Source organism: Nicotiana sylvestris, chromosome 5, assembly GCF_000393655.2.
Source record: "Nicotiana sylvestris chromosome 5, ASM39365v2, whole genome shotgun sequence".
Classification (NCBI taxonomy): domain Eukaryota; kingdom Viridiplantae; phylum Streptophyta; class Magnoliopsida; order Solanales; family Solanaceae; genus Nicotiana; species Nicotiana sylvestris.
Genome location: NC_091061.1, coordinates 119,462,223 through 119,486,024, shown reverse-complemented (window position 1 = coordinate 119,486,024; position 23,802 = coordinate 119,462,223). Strand labels below are relative to the sequence as shown.

Genomic DNA, 23,802 nt, shown 5'->3' with positions numbered 1-23,802 from the left:
CAAATCACGGGTTCGGGTTCGTTTACCTAAAATGTTGACCAAAGTCATCTTAAATTCATTTTAAAAGTAAAATTTATCATTTTTCACAGATTTTCACATAATGACTTTCTGGATACGCGCCCGTACTGTGCACGTAAATCGAGGTGAGATAGAAAGAGGTTTTTAAGGCCTCAGAACACAAAATTTATTTCTAAAATAAGTGATGACCTTTTGGGTCATCACAAATACCACATATAGTCTGTGTACACACTCGTCAGGCATAATCAATCCAAATCCTAAGGGCCAGTTCCTCCCTCCCCCCCTCCCCCTACAAAGTTAGACAAGATACTTACCTCAAACAAGTTATATCAACCCACTAGTAAGCCTTTTTCGCGAAAATTCACATCCGAATGGCTCGAATCTAGCCAAAATAACTTAATATCATGAATACTAACCATAGGAAACTATTTCGGATAATATAGTTGCAATCTTTAAAGAAAATAAAAAAGAAAAAGTCAACCTCGGGCTCGCACCTCGAAACCCGACCAAAATTTCAAAATCCAAAACACTCATTCAATAACGAGTCCAACAATACTGAAATTATCCAATTACGACCTCATATCGATCTTCAAATCCCCAATTTATAGTTTAGGTAAGTTTTTACAAATTCTCCAATTTCTCCAACTTAAGACACTAATTAAATGTTAAAAACAATGATGGAATCATGAGTAATAAGCAAATCGGAGTAAAAAAATACTTACCCCGATCCAATCCTTAAAAATCCCATTCAAAATCACCCAAAACCGAGCTCTCTAACTCAAAGTGGGGAAAATGAAATAAAACCCTCGATTCTAACCTTTTCTGCCCGTTTATTCCGCTTTTGCGGATATTTGGTCGATTTTGCAACTCCGCATCTGCGAAAAATGCCTTGCAGATGCAGCCACAATAAAGCCCAGCAATTTACGCTTCTACGATCCAAATAGCGCTTTTGCGCTTCCGCTTCTGCAGACTAAAGGTGCTTCTGCGGGTCCGCTTATGCAGAAGAAGCCCGCACCTACGGTCCCAAGCCATCAGGCAAAACTCCGCTTCTGTGGAAGATAATCGCATCTGCGGTTGCGCACTTGCACATGAACCTCCGCACCTGTGGACACTATTCACTAGACCCAATCTCACTCTTGTCACTCAGAGTCCGCTTCTACGGTGCCGCACATGTGGCCATACCATTGTAGGTGCATTCGTACCAGAACTTAGCATGCGTAGAAAACCTTCCAAGGCCAAAATGAATCCAGAGTGAATTCAGATCATGCTTGGAGCCCCGTTCAAACATGCCATCAAGTCCCAAAATATATAATGAACCTACTCGAGGCCTAAAATCACATCAAACAACAAAAAATCTATGAATCACACCCCAATTCAAGCTTAATGAAACTAGTGAACTTCCGACTTCTAAAACTAATGCCAAATCCTATCAAACCAACTCCGATTGACCTCAAATTATGCATACAAGTCGTGAAAGGCACAACAAACATATTCACTTCCGGAAACAAAATACGAACCTGATATCAATAAAGTCAACTCTCGGTCAAACTTATCAACCTTCCAAGCCTTCAACTTTCTAACTTTCGCCAATTCAAGACAAAACGACATATGGACCTCCAAATCAATATCTGGACATACTCCTAAGTTCAAAATCACCATACGGAGCTATCTGAATTATTAAAACTCCATTCTAGAGTCGTCTATACAACAGTTAAATTTCGGTCAACTCTTTCAACTTAAGCTTCCAACATTGGGACTAAATGTCCCAATTCACTCTGAAATTCACCCAAAACCAAATCAGGCGCCCCAAAAAGTCATATAATCATAATTTAACATAAACGAGGCAATAAAGAGGGGAATGGACTAAAATATTCAAAACGACCGGTCGGGTCGTTATAGATAGTGTTAGCTTTAATCTCCCAAGAACCTGGTAACACACTAAGTATTTTTCTGACCAGTTTGTTTCTTGGAATAACTTCTCTAAAGGAGTGAAGCCCATTGATGATGGAGGTAAAGCATGTATGGATGTCTTGAATAGACTCATCCTCCTTCATCTTGAAAAGTTCATACTCCGTAGTAAGCATATCAATTTTTGACTACTTGACATGATTGGTTCCCTCATGTACAGTTTGGAGAGCTCTCCAAATCTCCTTGGTATACTGACAGCATGAGATGTGGTTGTATTCGTCTGGTCCCATGCCACAAACAAAAATCTTCTTTGCCCTGAAGTTCTTCTCAATGGCATTTCGATCAGCATCATTGTACTCCTTTCTTATCTTTAGAAATATAATTGTTCCCTCGCTAATGGTTTTCATAGGGACAAAAGGTCCATCACAGATAACGTCCCAAAGCTCTGAGTCCTCAGCCATGATAAAATCATGCATTCTCTTTTTCCACCAACCATAGTATTGGCCATTGAACCTTGGTGGTCAGTAGGTTGATTGTCCTTCTTTAAAATTTGGTGGAGAAGCCATGTAGATCCTTTATAGGTGTTAACCTTTTAGAAAGAACCTGCTCTGATACCAATTGAGAACCCAGTTCTATACCAGTTCCCACAGTAAGAACCAGTAAGTAAAGAACACAATAATATTTACGTGAAAAACTCCCAGCTCACGGGATTATAAATCACAAACTACCTTAGTAGGATTTTAACTTCACTAACTGAGCAAACTTTACATTATAACCTATTGCAATCTAAGAATTAATCTTTTAATCCCTCAATCCTTACAATAACTCTATTGTAAGCTTCTTTGTGATAACTCCATTACAAAACTACACACTTGACTGACTCTAGTCAAAGCAACCAAAATGATAATGGTTTAAAATATGTCCTACTGAATACTTTTGAAAAGCTGTGTAGGAATTGCAAGTTAATATCATAAGACAAAGATACAATAATACTGAAGAACTTGATACATAATCAATGCAGGGATCTGGTCCTTTATTTCGTAGCTGCTTTGTTCTTCAATACTCTTGAGAAAACAAGGGCGGTTGCACACTTGAGAGAGAATGAATATTTAGGTTTGCAAGTGTTAAGCCAAAACCTTGCATCATGTTGATAATATATGTGTAGGGTCATGAGAGATGCTCTAGCAGGCTTCAATGGTGATGTTGTACTGTGCAGCAGCTTTAACATCTGGAAAGTTGACTTGTACGACGACTGGAGGAACTGATTCCATATGTTCCCTCTAATGCTCCGTTATCTGATTTACTTAATAATTAAACCAGACATCTGATTAGTTACTCTGAACGCAAAGGAACTAATTGTATCAGGTTCCTTATCTGGTTCTCTCATGAAGTTTGTCAAATCATCAAAACAAGAATCGCATAACTTATCGATTAGACAAAAAATCTTGTGGATCATTCTAGATATAAGCATATCAATCTTAGAGCCATTTTATTTGTAATACCACTTAAAGGGTAATATTGAAGTTTGTTTTTATCAGCTTGGAGGCATTTTTACTAAATCCTTTTTTAAAAGGGAACTCCATCTTTTTAGGGCGTGTAAAATTGGTAAAAGTTGGGAAAGTATGTATTAGGCCATATATATTTAATTTCTCCTAATTAGGAGGAGTACTTGTATTTTGTACAAAGTTCATATTAAAATGGAAAAATATATAATGAAGGATCTCTTATGCGTTCTTCTTGTAATTTTGTTTTTCATATTACCATATACAAAAGCATCATAGGCTTATTTTTAAGTTTTAAGACCGAAATATTAGCAACAAAAAGATATAAGTAATAACCTTTAAAACACAATTATTCTAATTCTTTGAGACTATCGTATAAGTAACCTTACGATAAAAATATCCTCATAAAAAAAGATCTGATATTTAATTTTAAAGTTGTTGCCCATAGTGGCCGAGACGATTATGTACACCTATACATATGCATGACACGACATTTATATGCACGTGCATGACATTATAAATGTTTCAGGATTTATAAAGTTATTCAGATGTACAGATGGATTTCTTTATTCCATGTTTCATCTATATCTCTTATGTACTGATTTTCATGCCTTACATACATTCGTACTGACGCCCTATTTCCCGGGGCCCGCGTTTCATGCTCGTAGGTGCAGGTAGGCAAGTCGACGGTCCCTCTTCTTAGGATCCTTGATCAGCGAGAGTTGGCGTGCTCCACTTGACCCGGAGCTGCTTTTAATTTTGGTACGATATGCTTGGGTGTGTGTATATATATATAGGTATGATGTGGCTCAGTCCCGTCTTTGTATAGTTGTATTTCTATTAGAGGTCTGTCGACAAATGTGTACAGTTGGATAGTATGTGGCCTTGTCGGCTTTCAGTTTTGGGTATATAGTTGTCTATCACAGCCTTGTCGGCTCGCCTACTGTAATCCGCACGTATATGTATATATGTCTTTTGGACAGGTTTTTCTCGTGCATGTTACTCTCGTAATTCAGCCGATATTATTCATGTTTAGCCACACATCGGTTTGGGTCGTGACAAAAGTATATATTTTTTAACATGACAACATATTACAAAATCTTTTTGGGGATTTGCAGTCGTACCCTATATTTGTGCCACCTTTAACCTGTACCCTATTTTTAAAAATTATTAATTTGGTAGCCAGCTAGCAAAAAATCGTAATAATATGACAATTATACCCCTGACAAAAGATATAAACCTGCATCATGCATTAATCATGTGATCTGCAACCTTATTCATGAAAAAAGATCTCCTCTTCTCCTCTTAGCAGCTTTATCACAAACCAGAAACTTGAACCAGATTCATCTTCAAAATCACACTTGCATAAAATTGTTTGACGGATATAGCATGAAGTTTTCACTAATAGATCTTCAAAAACTTTTCAAAGCTTCAAATTTAATGCCCAAAGGATATAGAAAAAAATAATTATTTCACGTTAAAGTCTAAAGTTTTAATCATATACAAGCTAAAACTTCATGCTAATGTAGCATGAAGTTGTTTCACGTTGAAGCTAAAACTTCATGCTAATGTGGCATGAAGTTGTTTCATATTGAAGCTAAAACTTCATACTAATATAGCATGAAATTGTTTCACATTGAAGCTAAAACTTCACACTAATATAGCATGAAATTATTTTACATTGAAGCTAAAACTTCATGCTAATGCATGATGAAGTTATTTAGTTCATTTGCTAAAACTTCATACCAACACATGCTGAAGTTTTGTCCTGCAGTCTACAGTTTTGTCATGAGTTTTATTCGAAACTTCAGTGTAAACAAGCTGAAGTTTTTTAGTTCATTTACTAAAACTTCAGAGTGTACATGCTTAAGTTTTTGTCTTGCAGTATGTAATTTTCTAATGAGGTTTTGCTAATGCATGCTGAAGTTATTTAGTTCATTTGCTAAAACTTCATACCAAAACATGCTGAAGTTTTGTCTTGCAGTCTACAGTTTTGTCATGAGTTTTATCCGAAACTTCAGTCTAAACAAGCTAAAGGTTTTGAGTTCATTTGCTAAAACTTCATACTAAACATGTTTAATTTTTTGTCTTGCAGTATGTAATTTTCTAATGAATTTTTACTAATGCATGCTGAAGTTATTTAGTTCATTTGTTAAAACTTCATACCAAAACATGCTAAAGTTTTGTTCTGCAATCTACAGTTTTGTCATGAGTTTTATCCGAAACTTCAGTCTAAACAAGCTGAAGTTTTTAATTCATTTATTAAAACTTCAGAGTGTACATGCTTAAGTTTTTGTCTTGCGGTATGTAATTTTCTAATGAGTTTTTGCTAATGCATGTTGGAGTTATTTAGTTCATTTGCTAAAATTTCATACCAAAACATGCTGAAGTTTTGTCCTGCAGTCTACAGTTTTGTCATGAGTTTTAGCCGAAACTTCAGTCTAAACAAGCTGAAGTTTTTTAGTTCATTTGCTAAAACTTCAGAGTGTACATGTTTAAGCTTTTGTCTTGCAGTATGTAATTTTCTAATGAGTTTTTGCTAATGCATGCTGAAGTTATTTAGTTCATTTGCTAAAATTTCATACCAAAACATGATGAAGTTTTGTCATGCAGTTTACAGTTTTGTCATGAGTTTTATCCGAAACTTCATTCTATACAAGCTAAAGTTTTTTAGTTCATTTGCTAAAACTTCAGAAGAAACATGCTTAAGTTTTTGTCTTGCAGTCTGTAATTTTCTAATGAGTAAACATGCTAAAGTTTTGTCCCGCAATCTATAGTTTTGTCATGAGTTATATTTGAAACTGCAGTCTAAACAAGCTGAAGTTTTTTAGTTCATTTGCTAAAACTTCCGACGAAACATGCTTAGGTTTTTGTCTTGTAGTATGTAATTTTCTAATGAGTTTTTGCTAATGCATGCTGAAATTATTTAGTTCATTTGCTAAAACTCCATACCAAAACATGCTGAAATTTTGTCCTGTAGTCTACAATTTTGTCATGAATTTTATCCGAAACTTCAGTCTATTTTGCTGAAAGTAATCTTTTATTAAAGAAGGGCAAAATCGTCTTTTAAAAATATTTTTAACAGAACTTCGGGTACAGATATAAACGGAAAACAAAACGGATACAAGTTAAAAAGAGACGACCAAATAGGACGCTTAATGCAATTTTTACAATCTTTTTCGTTTCGACTCACTATTATTACACTTTTAGTGACAACATCATATTAGACAAGTACATATTGACAGCATAGTTTTTTTTTCCTTCGTTGATAACAGAGTTAAAGGATTTTTTTCCTAGATATACTTCCTTAATACTTAAATCACAAGTTATCTGTACGAGAGAAGTTTGGGTTACAAGATTTAGCATATATCCTTCGTTCTATTTTATTTAACACTTTTTTTCTTTTTAATTTATTCAAATTTATATTTCTATAATTAAAAATTATTTAAATTTAAATTGATAATTTTATAAATAACATAATTTTATAACAAAAATTAGCTTAGATTACAAGTTCCAAAAAATATTCTTAAATGATGTATACAATCAATCACTTTCACATATAACAAAAAAAAAAATGAAACAACTTCGAAAGCCATATTTGTAGATATTTCTGAAATTATTATTGCATTAAAAAAAGGTGAATATTGAAACCTGTGATATTTTATGGAAAGCTAAATATAAAAAATTGGACCATGTGTAGGGTGTGGCAAAGGCCAAAATATCCAAAAGGAAGAAGGCGCAAAAAAGAGGAAATGCAGAGACAAAGAAAGAGAAGTGGTGACGTTGCAAAGCTAAATATCACAAGATGTCTTATCCATTTCCCCTTCACTCAAACTCTACAGCTCACTTAATTAATAAAGTGCCCAAATTCAGAAAAAAAAGATCCTTATGTTCAATCTATTTTCATGAGGTTTGTTATTTTTACTTCTTTATGTTTCCAGAGTGTTTGAAATTTTAGTAAGACAAGAATTAATTTCTTGGTCTTTTACTGATTGAATATGATTCTGCATTTATATTGTATATGTGCCCTTCATTTTAGCTTAGAGCATTCTACACATTGGTTCTTAGGGTGCAAATGTAAGAAACGGTACTGCCAATGATGCTATTTTTAGATGCTTGTGCATGTTTAGCTTTGTAAAGGTGCAATTTCAATGTTGAAAAAGAAAACTGAAGTGGAAGTTTTGGCCAAACATACTTTTAACCACTACCGATGTAGTACTCTGTTTGCACACCCAACAGGAAAAGTGGGTGGGAGGAGGGGGAAGGGGGTTGTTGTTTTTGGGTTTTTGCTTGATTTGGTGATGTAGAGCACAAAAAGAGCTTATGAAATATATTGTTGGATGGAAGAGGGTAGTGGGAGGCTGTAATTGACATGGAAGTCTGGGTGAGAGGGAATAAATCAAGAGCTTAATCTCAAAATCCTAACGAAAGTAACCTCATACGTTAACCAAATTCCCCAATGGATTTAGATTTGCTATGTCTTGTTTTGGAGCTCATCCACAAAACAGAGAAAAGAAAAACTCAGTCTTTGTTTCCAGTTTCATCAAAACCTGTTTGTTCCACAAAAGTTAGTCCCTTAACCTTAGAATGATAACTCTAAGGTTAATTCAAGCCCTCAGACTTTTGTAACAAGCTCCGGGTTATTGGAGACTAATTTACTGATCTATATTTAGAGCAACATTGAACGTGTTAGGAGACGGAGTCTAGCTTTTATCAGTTTGGTTAAAGGGGGTTATCGGCGTCGCTGCTATTTTCTTGTTAATTACAAGCTCTTAGCTGCTACTTTCTTGTTAATTACAAGCTCTTAGCTGCTACGGGTAATGACAGTCTTTATCTTTGAGATGTTTAGCTACAACTTTTTCTTAAGCATTTCATCAATGGATCAATCTTTAATCTTGATGAGTTGAAAATATCTGCATATCATATTTTAACCTTTAAATCCCACTTATGTATTATAGAAGATAGCAGAATCTGATATATTGTAATTCTATAGTTTGCAGTTGGTTAGCAGAATCTGATATATTGTAATTCTATAGTTTGCAGTTGGTGTTAATACGGTTGAAGAATGGCTCTTGCCCCTCATTCAAACTTTCTCGCCAACCATGAAACCATCAGATATTATGTCGGGTCAAAGTTTCCCGGTCATAAAAGGTTTAGCTGGGGATGGGAAGATTACTTTGGTAATATATTCGTAGCGAAAATTTGTTCCAGCAGACGGATACCTAGATACTTTCGAAAATCTCCTAGAATATGCAGCAGTTTGGATTCAAGAAGTTTGCAACTATTGTCACACGGGAAACACAATCTCTTTCCCGCACATAGCATTAACCAGAATGTATCTAAGGTGACTTTTGATAAACCTTTACTCTTGGATTTCATGCCGTTGCTTATCATTAACTACTTATTTTCGAAGGGAATGTCGAGATCTAGCTCTGTCATCTACATTCTTTTCATCCTCTTCTTTCTCTTTCCTAACACAAGTCCTCTTTTAGGGAAATTCAGGAAGCAAATTTCCAAAAGATGTAGCTTTGATGGTTTGGGAGAAATGGGGCCAATTTGCCAAAACAGCAATTGTAGCTATATTCATTTTGTCAGTTGCTTCAAAAGCTGATGCGGTTGATGCTCTCAAGACTTGTACTTGCTTACTGAAAGAGTGCAGGTAATTCGTGCAGATGTTACATAAGTATGCCGGAATTTTTCCTTATACTAAGCTATTACTAATATATTTTGCTGCACAAGTATCAAGACTAGTTTCTTCTACGAAAAAATGAATTTGATAAGAAGATGTCAGTAAACAACTTAAAGCTTTCCTGATTGCTTTGCTACTCCTTGTATGTTTCCTACATGAGTTTCGAACTTGATTTCTTCTATCCCATGTATAAATATAAGGATGTGAAATTGATTCTTGTTTGTTCTCTCAGGATTATCATCCTGGCTTAAGAATGAAGTTGTAAAGATATAAAATTTTCAGTTTCAGCGGTGCTATCTTATCTCAACCTGCTCACCCTGAAAGATGTCAGGTTGACCAAACTGTCTCTAGATTTTTCTGATCAACTGTCCATAACTCCCCGACTCTAATCGCTGTTACAATCAAAGAAATCAATTTTTAAGCATGTCCAAAGTGTATCATAATCTCAACCATAATGCTTTTCTTTCTACCTCCATTTTGATTGTGAGACTTAGATTTTCTGTTATGTAATTAGGCCAAGAAAGTAGTAGTATGAGTTTGCCTTGTTAACAAGTTTCGTCAAACCATTTGTTTTTTTATGGTGGTAAAATAACTGATGTGTTGCTGTGCTAGGGATTTAGGATACCCCTTCTATAATATTTGCATTCCCAAGGATGCAATGGTTGAAAACTAAACTAAGTTAACATCGTTGTCTAATCCTTAATCTATGGCTCTTTGATATTCTAGCAGCTTTTCTGTTTTTTCTTCAAATCCGTTTAGTTGTGACTTGTTTGCTTATTTTGTTATCCACCTTCTCATGTGAGAGGAAGGAGAACTAGGTGGCAAAAATGACAGGAAATCTCATAGAAGAGAAATGCTATATTAGTAATTATGAGTTTCTAACCTTCGTTTCAGGCCTCTCTGCTCGCTCGGGGTAGGGGTAAGGTCTGCGTACTCACTACCCTCCCCAGACCCCACTTGTGGGATTTCACTGGGTTGTTGTTGTAACCTTCATTTCAGCATGTATGTCAGCACTCTTATGAGACTAAGAAAAGTATTATGCTTTCAGGTTAGAGCTTGCGAAGTGCATTGCAAACCCTGCATGTGCAGCTAATGTTGCCTGTCTCCAGACTTGCAACAATAGACCTGACGAAACGGAATGTCAGGTGTCTACAAATTTCTTATTAAACTCAATATTCTTGTGATCACATTTGTAGTGTAATAATATGCTGGAGTGATTCTGCAGATAAAATGTGGTGATTTGTTTGAGAACAGTGTTGTAGACGAGTTCAATGAGTGTGCAGTCTCCCGAAAGAAATGTGTACCTCGTAAATCTGATGTTGGTGACTTTCCTGTACCTGATCCAAGTGTTCTTGTCCAGAAGTTTGACATGAAAGATTTTAGCGGGAAATGGTTCATAACACGCGGTTTAAATCCCACTTTTGATGCTTTTGATTGTCAATTGCATGAGTTCCATACAGAAGAAAACAAACTTGTGGGGAATTTATCGTGGAGAATAAGGACACCTGATGGAGGATTTTTTACTCGATCAGCGGTGCAAAAATTTGTGCAAGATCCAAAGTATCCAGGGATACTCTACAATCATGATAATGAGTATCTTCACTACCAAGATGACTGGTATTTCCCTAACTATCTATTTAACATCGTGTCTCCATACTGGATTAAACCTTGCTGATAGATAAATATCTGGGAGGGGGGCGGAGCTAGCGCTTCGATTACGGGTTCGGCCTAACCCAATAGCTTTAGTCTTAACCCTATATTTGTCTTAAGAACCCAATATGGCTTCTAAATATTAATTTAGATCCCAATAACTTGAAAAGAATAGAATCCTAAACGCAGAAACTTCAAAATCCTGGCTCCACATCCGTATCTAGGATTGGCAAGAGATGATGAGTTGTTAAATCCTATCTTGAAATTAGTTCCGTATCTCGTGTGCAAAATTGGACCTTGATGTTGTACTTGGTTTCCAATTGACATATTCTGTGTATTATTAAAACATGTGAATTGATGTTTTCTGCAGGTATATTTTGTCATCCAAAGTAGAAAATAGTCCAGAGGATTACATATTTGTGTACTATAAGGGCAGAAATGATGCATGGGATGGATATGGTGGTTCTGTACTTTACACAAGAAGTGCAGTTTTGCCTGAAAGCATTATACCCGAGTTGCAAACCGCCGCTCAAAAAGTTGGCCGTGATTTCAACACCTTCATAAAAACAGACAATACATGTGGCCCTGAACCTCCCCTTGTTGAGAGGTTGGAGAAGAAGGTGGAAGAAGGCGAGAGGACGATCATAAAAGAAGTCGAGGAGATAGAAGAAGAAGTAGAGAAGGTGAGAGATAAAGAAGTCACCTTATTCAGTAGACTGTTTGAAGGTTTTAAAGAGCTCCAACGAGATGAAGAGAACTTCTTAAGAGAGCTGAGCAAAGAAGAAATGGATGTTTTGGATGGACTTAAAATGGAGGCAACTGAGGTAGAAAAACTTTTTGGGCGTGCTTTACCAATAAGGAAGTTAAGGTAAGTATCGTTAAAAGTATTTTTAAAGCCATTGAAACTATCAATATATATACTACATGTATAGTTGTATTTGATTCTTTTGCCAGGAATAGATTGCTCACACATCATGTATTACTTTTTTTTCAGAAGCATAATAATATATTTCTTCTCCTTTCAAACCATTACCAGTGCCCCAATATTATTCAAAAATATCAAAGTTTCCATTTTCTGTTGAACATTCTCATTTGAAGAGCAGTAAAAACACTGCGAGTAATTTGCTATCCGCCGTAGCATTGATGGTTAGTTCAACTGGCATAACTTAATACTTTATAGAAAATTTAAGAGTTAAATATCCTTTTTCAATTCCCATCTTTACATGTCACAAGATCAATTACTTCTATTAACAAGGGAGGAAAGAATTTGAAAGGTGCTTTCAGATTTTATTCGAAGAGTATGAAATGCCATTGATCTACATAATAAGATCTAGTGCTTATAACGGCATCTGTTATATGAATTAAGGGGCCTAATAAAGGTGAAAATACGGTAACACATGGACAATAAATACTTGTCCGCACGTTGTATTTATTATACCAAATAGAATAATTTAATTTTAATACACAAATTAAAGAGAAATATATATCACTTAACCATGGTTCAATAATAAAAGTTTTTACACAACACGTCTGGCATTTATTTGCTTTTGCAAACACCAGGTGCGCGCGTAAGGTTTTCTCTCAATGCATTAGTCTGCTATTTACATTTCCTACATAAAGCAAAATCAAATGTGCCAACTCAACAGTAAGTCCAAATAAGAAGTTCTATCCATTACGGCTTCACAACAGAACTATCTACAATCTCATCCGATGTTCCTTAGTGATGCCGCTAGCATCAGAGACATTGCATCAATTCGTTTCCATACACAAACTACATAGTGCAACAAGTAATTTCAGCGTTTTGGTGGGTCAACTATTGTTCCTAATTCAAAAATATACATCTTGTATATTCCACCACTGCAATTCAAAAGGTCAACTTTCTTCACCAACTGTACATATAGCAGTTTCTGCAGATATTTGCAAAAAAGTAAGTAAAGGGCCACGAAACATGGTCAGCTTGAAGAACCATCTGACAAACAGTGATCCCATATTAACTTCAAGTTGTCTTCAAGCATTTTCAACACCAGATTTTCGTCAATTGTTTGCTTCTGCATTTTTGGTAAGAGAACGTAAATCAACAACAACAATGACCCAGTAAAATCCCACAAGTGAGGTCTTGGGAGGGTAGTGTGTACGCAGACCTTACCTCTACCCGAGGGGGTAGAGAGGTTGTTTCCGATAGACCCTCGGCTCAATAAGACTAAAAGAGACGGTAAGAGAATGTAAATCAAATTAATTATTTCAGAAGTGCAGGTTCAACTTAGAAAATAAAACACAAATGCTTATCAATTCAACAATGAAGAGACACTGCATGGTTCTGTTTGTACTTCCAAGCACATGCGAGTTATGTGACCATTCGCTAACATGAGCTTTTGTAGATCTCAATTATAACTTTTTAGCGTAAATTCTTTGAAGACATACAAAAGGTTAATAATTTCCAACAAAAGGGCGGTAAATTTGTGTTGCTCCAGCTGCTTTGGATGATATTTTGCCCAATTCAGTGGATGTAATCGGTAAGTGGGAACAGGGTACGATGTTCAAATCTAGTTTCTAAGAATATTATGATATGGTTTTGTGTAAGTTACACCTATTGCACGCACACACGGATGTATTACCCACAGAGACCAAATAAGATGTATTAGTATTGCCCACAGAGACCAAATAAAAATTAAGTAAACATAATTGCTTGTCATAGAAAGAAAACCTACTCGCAATTGAGATACAATCCCAGGCATTTTTAGGCTGGTCTCCCGTGAAACCTCACCAGTTGAAGATCCGAAATCAAATCGATCTGCATGTCGAAGCTTAAACCTGATTGACGGATTTCCATATGATTTTGCAGTTGTGTGCCAAACACCAATTACAGCATATCGACCCCCTGAAGAATCTTTGCCAATGGGCCATCTCAACCCACCCTTAACTTCTGAGTCCAAAATGGCAGAATTAATAAGATTTTTAATTCCAGCGATCTCCTCATCCTGGAAAAATGCAAAGAGTAATTCAAATCAGAAGACTCACTCTTTAGCTACACAAATACCACTACTGGTGTTCTTTCAGTTAAACAGTGCATGAGTCATGATGAGGAGATGGAAATTCAAAATGCATATAAAATCAGTAACACAGGAAAAGATCTCCGTTCTCTGGAGTGGAGTAAAAATATGTCCACCAAAAGTGCAAACAAATCACACCGTTGCTGCCAAGTCAATGGGTTCCCCTGCTCATTAAAGCAAACTCGCTTTGCCATTTATAAATCACACTTACAAACCAATATTGCTCCTCAAATTGAGATTATTGTTCTGATGCATTTATATATCTTGCTATCCAGCACGTCATATTGTGTAGAAAAACCTCCTTGATGATTAACCCAAAAAAACAAAACAGGGACCAGGAATTGGAGCTGAGCCATAGGTGAAGACTAATTTGTTCCACCTTTTTGACTTATTTTTCATTGAGAAATAGCAATTTATGTAGTTCTGGTCCCTCTGATGTTTAAATTAAAGAGTAGAATTCATCTCACCATATATCTATTGCACATTGCACTGGTCAACTAGTACTTGATTAAGCAACGGTGGGTTCATATTTGCGTCTAATGCTACTCAAGTTATCTTTATTGGTTCAGGAAAAAAAAAAATGTTCCACCTTCTGTCCTATCCTTAATAGACCCCAATATTGAACTAAAGGGGAGAAAGGGGGTAGGAGAAGCTGAGGAGAGGGAGAGAGGGAAATTACAAAACGTAAAACCACATAAAAAGCAATAAACATAGTGGAAATAATAAGGCTGGCTAGTCAGACTTAAAATTGTAATACCAAACAAAGAATTACAGATAAGACTGTAGCCAAAAAAATCCTATCAACGGAAAGGCAGAATCATGCAGTATGTCCCTCAGAAGCTTGAAACTAGACTTTAACTCTTCAAATAATTTCTGACTAAAAGCTTTTGACAAGCAAGGGCCGTGGCGGATCTAGGATTTAAGGTTACAGGTTCTGAATTCCAGGACTGGATAGTTTACTGGGTTCGACATGGATTATTTATGCATATTCAGTAAATTTCTTAACACGGATACATGCCTTGGGCAAAAGCTACTGGGTTCTGCCCAACCTCTAACTTGTACTGAAGATTCGCGCTTGTTGATAAGAAGCAATTCAATGGCGTGTCATGCATACTTCAAAAGTCTATGCTTCCCCCTTTTATTAGGGTGATAAGCACTTTGAGTCATTGAGTGCAGTCCATACCTGTACTCACTCCTGGTACAAGATCAATGTAACACTATTCAATCTGGCAAGCAACACTACCCTTCTAAAATCTGAAGGCATCAGACTTAATGAACTTGATGAAACATCAAAAAACACCTCATTTTCCACCACAAAAGGAACTATGCTTTCTTGGTTTGCAACTTCATCTTTGGTTGGGCTTTGAAAGCCCTTAAATCTTAATAGATACAACAACAATAACAACAACAACAACAACCACCCAGTAGAATCCCACTAGTGGGGTTTGGGAAGGTTAGAGTGTACGCAAACCTTACCCCTAACCTGGAGGGATAGAGATGTTGTTTCCGGGAGACCCTCAGCTCAGAGAAAAATCTTAATAGATAATAGTAGCTATTTTGAGACCCCAAGCAAATCAAATTCATTAAAGACCCTAAGGCAAAGGCCCATGAAGAATATCTTCATTTCTACTTTTTGCCTCTGTATCTTCTTTTTTCCCTTTTTTTTTTAAAGATAACTATGGTATCTAGGCCAGCTTCTTTCTTCCTTGTTCTCTTTTCTAGTTTCCCTCATTTGAGTTTCACTTTATAACTGTTTTATATCTAACTCATTCCAGCAACTAGAGGACTCCAAAAACAATGCCAAGAGTAAATCAAACCCGTTTCGAGCATTTTAAACCTACCGAAGCCTATAAGGTCAGCCCAAAATGCAATTTATTTTACTGTTCTCTTTTTCTTGAAGAAACATTCAACCCTCCCTCAACATCAACATACCCAGTGTAGTCCCACAAGTGGAGTCTGGGGAGGAAAGTGTGTACTGCATACGCAGACCTTACCCCTACCTTGTGAAGGTAGAGAGGTTGTTTCCGATAGACCTTCAGCTGAAGAAAAGCATGTAAAGAGAAAAATCCATGTAACCGAAGCAAAAGAAACAACATAATACACTGTATTACAAGTATAGAAAAGCCATACAGGTACGAAAAAGAATTACGCTCGACTACTCACTAACCTACTACCCTAATTCTCGACCTTTACTCCAACCCATCAAGGGTATGTCCTCGGCAAACTGAAGATGTGATATATTCTACCTAATCACCTCTCTCTAATACTTTTTCGACCTACTTCTACCTCTCCTTGGCTCCATCATAGCCAACCTCTCACACCTCCCCAGCGGGGCATTTGTGCATCTCCTCTTCACATGCCCGAACTATCTCAACCTCGCTTCTCGCATCTTGTCCACCACGGGAGCCACTCCACTTTATCCCGAATATCATCATTTCTAATCATATCTCTCTTAGTATGCTCACACATCCATCTCAGTATCCTTATTTCCGTTACTTTCATCTTTTGAACATGAGAGGCGGCCAACACTCCGCCCCATACAACATAGTCGATCTAACAAGCACTCTGTAGAACTTGCCTTTAAGTTTCAATGACACTTTCTTATCACACAAGACTTCGGATGCAAGCCTCCATTTTATCCATCCCGCTCCAATACGATGTGTGACATCATCGTCAATCTCCCTATTACTTTGGATTATAGACCCAAGATACTTGATTCATCCTCTCTTGAGGATGACTTGTGTATCCAGCCTCACTTCCACGTCATCCTCCTGAGTCACCTCACTGAACTTGCACTCTAAGTATTTTGTCTTAGTCCTGCTCAACCTGAAACCTTTAGACTGCAGGGTCTGCCTCCAAACCTCCAGCCTGGCATTAACACTACACCGCCTCGCGTCTCGTCAACCCTCACTCAAAGCCACAAAACATGAAAAAGCAAGAAATTTGCAACAAGAGTAAGTGAATGGAGATGCTTCTCAATAATGTTCCAAAATTATAAATCCAAACACCGGACATAACTTTCAAATATGAGTTACTGCTTAACAAGGTAAAAGAATAGCAAGAAATAACAAACAAAAGGAGGACTTGGATCTAACTAATATACTGATCGATTCTAGCATACAGAAAAATTAATCCTCAATGGAGGAAGTAACTTACAGATAAAGCGGCCATGATTTTCTTGGTATGAAGCATCAACCTCAGGTCTGAACTCTTTCAAAGACAGCTCATATCTGCAACCATGTGGTATACTTGGTTCACCTCAATCTAAAAGAAAAAACATAGTGTCAAAAGACAGGTAGAAAAAGACAAACTGCACGAAGTAAAGCATGCAAAAATATAGGTAGAGGAGGTAAATACGTTCATGGCAAGATTAAATGTTGTTTTTCTAAAGCTAAAAGTAAACAGTTACCTGGGCAGCTTGCAATAAATTGTAGTCTTCATCAAGAAGCAGGCGGAACTGAGTTCTAACCTTATAGAGCTGAATTCTTTTCTGATCCTCGGCTATTGTACGTTTGCAGGAGACAGTTGAATCAGAACACAAGTTATCGGAAAGCTACAAACACAAGGGTTATCAAAAAAGAACCAATACATAAAGAGAGCTACATTTGCTAGAAGGATGAAAATAATACCTTAAATATGGTATAATTCCTTCTCTTCCCCATATTCTAGCCCAAGAGTCTCAAATGCAAGATTTCCTATATATTCCATATATGAAAGAGGAACATTCGTATAGAAAGATTTTTTCATTTGCCTCAAAGCAGTTTCACCTAATGGACTTTTCAGGGATTCTTGACTATTTGAAGAATTCCTGCATCACAGAGAATTTGAGGAGGATTACATGTCGAAATGTGCATTGGATCTAATAGATTCAACAAAGCAATGCTTCAAATAGTGCAAAATAAGCAGCATTTTAACATCTAGGAGAGAAGTTAGGACTCAAGTATGAGGTTATTAACGTAATTTAACTATTAAAGGTACAAGTTACCCCAAATGCTACAATATTCACAAACGCAGAAAACATCAGAATTCATAAGTTTGAAGGTCATCATTGTCTCTGTTCACTGCCGCCCACATATTTAGAAATCTCTCCTTTAAATACCATCCACAGAGTAAAATGGATTGAAAGTAATCATGAAGTATGATGAGGTTTTATTTTTTAAATCAGTAAATTATGATGAGGAGCAAAAACCCCTCCCTCTCCCTTTACAAAGTATAAAGGAAAAAAATCCATTCATCTTAAAGGAAATAAAGGTTGCATGTTGAGAAAACTTCTATCTGCTTTTATATGAAAAAATAATAATTTAAAAGGTATATTATTTAGATAATTTTAAACATTTTATTTCCCTTGAAATCACACGAATTTAATTTTCAGAACTGTTATGAAACCAACAATATTATATGAAAGTAAGTGTAGGGCCTCTAAGGCCCAATATAAGAGGAATATTGTAAAAGTATAGACAGATCCTAGATAGATGTGCGATCATACAATATTGAATGATATTAGAATAAATAAATCTAATACAAGGTGCAAGTAGAGCACATTGGATATAAAATGATCACATGAGATAGCCATATCTCACAAGGACATTCATAAGCACAAACCTAAAGGCGCAAAACTATGATGATTAGAACTGCTAGAAAAAACAGGAACACCTAGAATCACGAGGAGAAGACTATCTCAAAAGACCTATAATTTCTTGAAATCAATGTAGAATTAGATAAAGAGTTCATATAAACAATACTAACTAGTTGGGTTAGTTGATTAGTTATTGTAAGCTTACACCAGACTCTGTTATAGTTGTCTCTTGCATCTAGTTAATACTAGTATGTCAACGTCAAATAAGTTTGCGATTTAGAGAACTTCTAGTTTTAGAAATGTCCTAATTTGCCTTACAAGAGAAAAAATTTGAGTACTATAATAAAATGGACTTGAATAAAGTTGAAGGACACAGAGAATTCGTATAATGAATCCAAACTAGATCGGAATTGAAGCTTAGCTGGCTGATTAATTATTTTCTTTTAAGTGATACAACTAAGGAACATGATCTTAAAGTAGCAAATTGCAAAGATCACAATTGTGGGGTATGAAGGTTATAATACTTATTTACTCAACTCTAACGAGTCCTTGAGCCGAGGGCCCATCGAAAACAGTCTCTCTATCTTCACAAGATAGGGGTAAGGTCTGCGTACATTCTACCCTCCCCAAACCCCACTTGTGGGATTACACTGAGTATGTTGTTGTTGTTGTTCAACTCTAACGAGTAAAAAAAAAACAAGTAAACATGCAAAGTATTCAGAAGCCAAAATTCTTGCACATAATCTCTGCACTACTCTTGCGCGCCATCCTTTTATGAAAAATCGGAAAACACTATGTGTCCATCTAATATGGTAGTCCTTTTTGTGACTTTTTATTGTAGCAGTTTTGTAGTGACTACAAGGCAAAACAAAATGATAAAGGGAACAACTCCAATAAGTTTGTTTAGGAAAAAAATACAGCATTGATGTCTTCAATATGTAGCACCTGGGATACCAATTCTGATTGTTGGGAGAAAGAAAAATATAAAGGAAGAAAATTAAGCAAATTCTGATTTCATTGATAGATTCCTCCAAATACATATCAGGATAAATAAGGATAATCAGCTAGCTACAACTGTCTTCCTAACAAACTAGTACTATAATTGGACACTTGTCCTTGATTGGGCTTATAGCCGTTTGAGGTAACAAGAGAGAGGTAATTAATTGATGGGCTCAATACTGCAGAAATGGCACTGGGCCTTAACATAAGCTGATCCTCAGCCCAAGCAATAGCTGACCCAATGTCACAATTGTATTCGTGACATCCCATCCTCCTTTCAAACAAAGCACTTCTTCTTCTATCAAGGATCAAACTCAGGAAACTGAGACTTTAAGAATGCATAATCTTCCCATGTCGTTTCTTCCTTCAAAAGGTTTGCCCATTGGACTAGTACCTGTACCACTGCTTTATTTCCTTTTTTGACCATTTTCCTGTCCAGAATTGCAACTGGTTCAGCAAGGATTTGACCATTATCAGAGCAAAATGGAGGTTCTTGGGAAGGAATGACTCTGTCCCCAATCTTTTTCTTCAATTGAGATACATGAAATACTGGGTGAATCTTCGAGCTTGGGGGTAATTTTAACTCGTAAGCTACCTGGCTCAGCTTACGAATTACTTCATAAGGACCGTAAAATTTGGCTGCCAGTTTCAAATTCCTTCTCATTGCTACTGAAGTCTGACGATATGGTTGCAATTTTAAGAAGACCATGTCTCCTACCATAAATTCCCTCTCACTTCTTTTGGAATCTGCGTACTGTTTCATACGGTTTTGAGCCTTGGTCAAATTCTCTTTCAAGCTTTTGTAAACTATTTGCCGCTCCCTTAATAGCCTTGGATTGAGAAATTAGCTCAAAGGTTGGCAAGGGTGGTTCATAACCATAAAATGCTTTGAATGGAGTCATACCAGTAGCTGACTGGCAATTGGTATTTTACCAAAACTCAGCGAGTGAAATCCACTTGCTCTATTCTTTGGGTCTATGACCAGTTATACAACGCAGGTAAGCCTCCACACATTGGTTTAGTCTCTCCGATTGCCCATCAGACTGCGGGTGATACGCAGTGTTGAGTCTTTGCTCAACGCGCAAACCTTTAAACAACTCTTTCCAGAACAAACTTGTGAAGATGGGATCACGGTCTGACAAAATTGAGCTAGGGACTCCATGAAGCTTGCAAATGTGATCCAAAAATAACTGAGCTACTTAAGTTGCGTTGTAAGGATGAGTCAATGTGAATAGGTGAGCATACTTGGTGTACCTGTCAATGACTACCAGAATAGTATCCTTTCTAAATGACCTGGGTAGTCCTTCGATGAAATCCATGGTTAGGTGTTCCCAGGCTCAAGGGATTGGAAGAGGTTGCAAAAGTCCGGGATAAGGAACATGTTCTGCCTTGTTGCGTTGACAAACCTCGCAACTCTTGACCTTCTCTTTCACCTCAGTCAGTAGTGCTGGCCAAAAGAACAAGGCCCTTAACCTCTATTGGGTGCCCAAAATTCCCGAATGTCCTCCCCAGGGTGTGGAATGCATTTGTTCAATAAGCTTCTCTCGTAATTGACCTTTACTACCCACAAATATCTTGCCGTCTATTCTAATCAATCCATTCTGTAAGGTAGTGTTGGTTAGGGCATTGCTATCGACTGCTAGTTGTGTTAGAATGTGTTGAGCTTCAGGGTCCCCTTCATAGCTTTCCATTATTTCAGTGGCCCATTTTGGTTGCACAGTTGTAAGCCCATTGCATTCTTCAGTAGACTTGAACCTGCGTGACAAAGCATCACCAACTACATTATCTGCCCCTTTTCGATACTGTATTTCGTAGCTCAACCCCATTAATTTTGTGATTCCCTTGTGCTGAAGAGCTATGGTGATTCTTTGGTCTCTCAAGAATTTGAGGCTGAAATGGTCGATACGAATGATGAAATGGTGGGGTTGAAGATAGTGACGCCACTTTTCCACTGCTATCAACAAGGCAATCAATTCTTTCTCGTATGTAGAGAGGCCCAAATGCTTTGGACTAAGGGCTTGACTCATGAAGGCTATTGCCCTGCTATTTTGCATCAGAACAGCCCCCACTCCCGTACCACTCGCATCTACCTCCACGATGAATGGTATTGAGAAGTCGGGTAAGGCTAGTACTGGAGCTCGGACCATGGCATTTTTCAGTTCATCAAAGACCTCCGCAGCCTTTTCGTCCCAGTTGAATGTACATTTCTTTAACAATTCAATCAGTGGCTTGCTAATGATAGTAAATCCTTTGATGAAACGTGTGTAGTATCTAGTGAGTCCCAGAAACCCACGCAACTCCTTAATGGTGACAGGATAGGGCCAGCTAACTATTGCCTCAATTTTGGTTGGATCAGTACTTTCTCCATGCCCTGAGATAATGTGCCCTAAGTACTCGACTTGGGCCGTGGCAAACTACATTTGGATATTTTGGCGAACAACTGATTTGCTTTGAACACTTTAAAAACCACTTCTAGATGTTGGACATGATCATTCAGATTAGCACTATAGATCAGGATGTCGTCGAAGAAAACTAGGACAAATTTGCGCAAAGGCTGAAAACTTCGTGCATCAGGGCTTGGAAGGGGGCAGGGGCGTTGGTAAGCCCAAAGGGCATTACTTTGAATTCCCAAGTCCATGGTGAGTCCGAAAAGCAATTTTGAACTCATCCCCCGGCCTCATTCTTATTTGGTGATAGCCCGACCTCAAGTCCAATTTGGAGAATATTTTAGCCCCATGGAGTTCATCTAAAAGATCTTCCACAACTAGGATTGGATACTTGTTTTTTATCGTAATGTCGTTCAACCTACGATAATCCACACAAAATCTCCACGTAGCATCTTTCTTCTTAACCAATATGACTGGGGATGCAAAAGAAGAAGTGCTAGGTGAAATTGTTTGAGCTTTCATCATCTCTCTGACCATTTTTTCGATGGTATTTTTCTGCTCAAATGAGTATCTATAAGGGCGGATGTTACTAGGCTTAGACCCTGGTAGCAGCTCGATTGCATGATCACAAGTCCTATTTGGAAGAAGGCTTTTAGGCTCTTGGAATATGTCCACAAATCTGGACAATAAGTTTTGGACTGGTTCTGGTGGTCTGTCATCTTTGGGTAAGGCATCTATTTTTGTCTTGGGCCAAAATGATACATTGGCCCATCCTTAACAACTTTTGAATAACCTTTTCATCACAAGATTCACTCGGCCCAGAATTATCACAACCTATCAAGGTGATGATTTTGTCCCCCCTGAAAAAAGAAATGTTGTGTGGCCTAGTGTGTAGAACAATTGGGGCCATCGTATCCACCCAATCCATGCCCAATATAATATCCGCTCCCTCAGCCTTTAAGAGTCTCAAGTCAAAAGAAAACACTTCCTCATTCATTTTCCATTTGAAAATAGGGTACAATTGAGTACAACTCATAATTTGTCCATTAGCTACCCGTACTTTCATGGGCTTAGCCATGGGCTCTGTTCTCCATTTGAGTTGCTTCACAATAGCTGGGTATACAAAGCTATGCGTAGACCCGCTATCAATCAAAACTGTAATTGGATGCTTCTTGACCCATCCTCTGATTCTGATTGTGGAAGGGGCATGATTGAGGCCTAGTAATACATTTAAAGAAATCTCATCCTGGTTGTGAGCACGTGATTTTTGCTTCACGAAAAAACTACTCCAAAAGAAATCGAAAATTAAAACAAATTTCCTTGGTGTACAATTTTTAGAATTTGCGTAGCATTTTGGATAATTATTTGTGTTTTTATCTGTGAATGTTTATCCTGTTTTAATTAATTAAGATACAAAAACAGAAATATGTTGCATGCATATTTAGGATTTGATTGTGCATTTAGGAACTAATCGAACCATAATTTGGTTTTAAAAGAAGAAAATCACAAAAATATGCATTTAGTCTATTTTATGTCATTTAAAGTGTGTCATCGTGTGATTTTATTTTAATTAAATGTTTTAACTTGTGTGCTAATTGTTGTTAAGAGTTAATTAATATTTTGTAGTTTAATTTTGGTTTTACAATTTATTTTTAGAATTTTTGTTAATTATTAATTAAAAGAAGAAAATGAAAAGAGTTAAAAATATAAGGTAAATCGGATTTGGGCCAAAATTTTAGACCAAAAATCAGGCCCAAACATTTAAAAGACCCGGTCCATTTCAGCCAGTCCCTCAGAAGACTCGAACGACGTCGTTTCTGAGTCTCAAATCTGGGCCGTTGATTTGTTTCAATCAAACGGTCCAGTTCAGCCCCTGCATAATTGAAACGACGCCGTTTTAGGTGATCAGATCTGAGCCGTTCATCTATCTTGATCCAACGGCCTCAAGGCCTCCTCTATACCCGACCCATTTTCACCCAAGGCCGGCCCAATTTCATATAGAGACCAAACGGCGTCGTGCCAT

At 37.0% G+C, this 23,802-nt stretch overlaps 3 protein-coding genes across 4 annotated transcripts; 1 reads left to right on the top strand and 2 right to left on the bottom strand.

The window, feature by feature from the left end:
* Nucleotides 1-7,131: 7,131 nt before the first annotated feature.
* LOC104218706 (violaxanthin de-epoxidase, chloroplastic) lies at nt 7,132-11,796 on the top strand. Of its 2 annotated transcripts, none has more exons than XM_009769268.2 (6): nt 7,132-7,338; nt 8,465-8,772; nt 8,921-9,087; nt 10,166-10,262; nt 10,343-10,734; nt 11,138-11,796. In XM_009769268.2, exons 2-6 carry the CDS (start codon nt 8,494-8,496, stop codon nt 11,637-11,639), a joined length of 1,437 nt encoding a protein of 478 aa, XP_009767570.1. In that variant the 5' UTR covers nt 7,132-7,338; nt 8,465-8,493; the 3' UTR covers nt 11,640-11,796. The 2 variants fall into 2 exon arrangements, with proteins under 2 accessions (XP_009767570.1, XP_009767571.1); XM_009769269.2 differs by lacking the exon at nt 7,132-7,338 and adding an exon at nt 7,706-8,245.
* Nucleotides 11,797-12,275: 479 nt separating this feature from the next.
* LOC104218705 (uncharacterized) lies at nt 12,276-17,450 on the bottom strand. Its single transcript, XM_070174083.1, has 4 exons — nt 17,227-17,450; nt 16,974-17,081; nt 13,476-13,745; nt 12,276-12,815 (listed from the first exon to the last, which is right to left on the bottom strand). The coding sequence occupies exons 2-4, from the start codon at nt 17,007-17,009 to the stop codon at nt 12,720-12,722; spliced, it is 402 nt and encodes a 133-aa protein (XP_070030184.1). The 5' UTR covers nt 17,010-17,081; nt 17,227-17,450; the 3' UTR covers nt 12,276-12,719.
* A 2,243-nt stretch (nt 17,451-19,693) lies between these two features.
* On the bottom strand, nt 19,694-20,711 carry LOC138869225 (uncharacterized). Its single transcript, XM_070146826.1, has 2 exons — nt 20,647-20,711; nt 19,694-20,222 (listed from the first exon to the last, which is right to left on the bottom strand). The coding sequence occupies exons 1-2, from the start codon at nt 20,709-20,711 to the stop codon at nt 19,694-19,696; spliced, it is 594 nt and encodes a 197-aa protein (XP_070002927.1).
* Nucleotides 20,712-23,802: the final 3,091 nt, after the last annotated feature.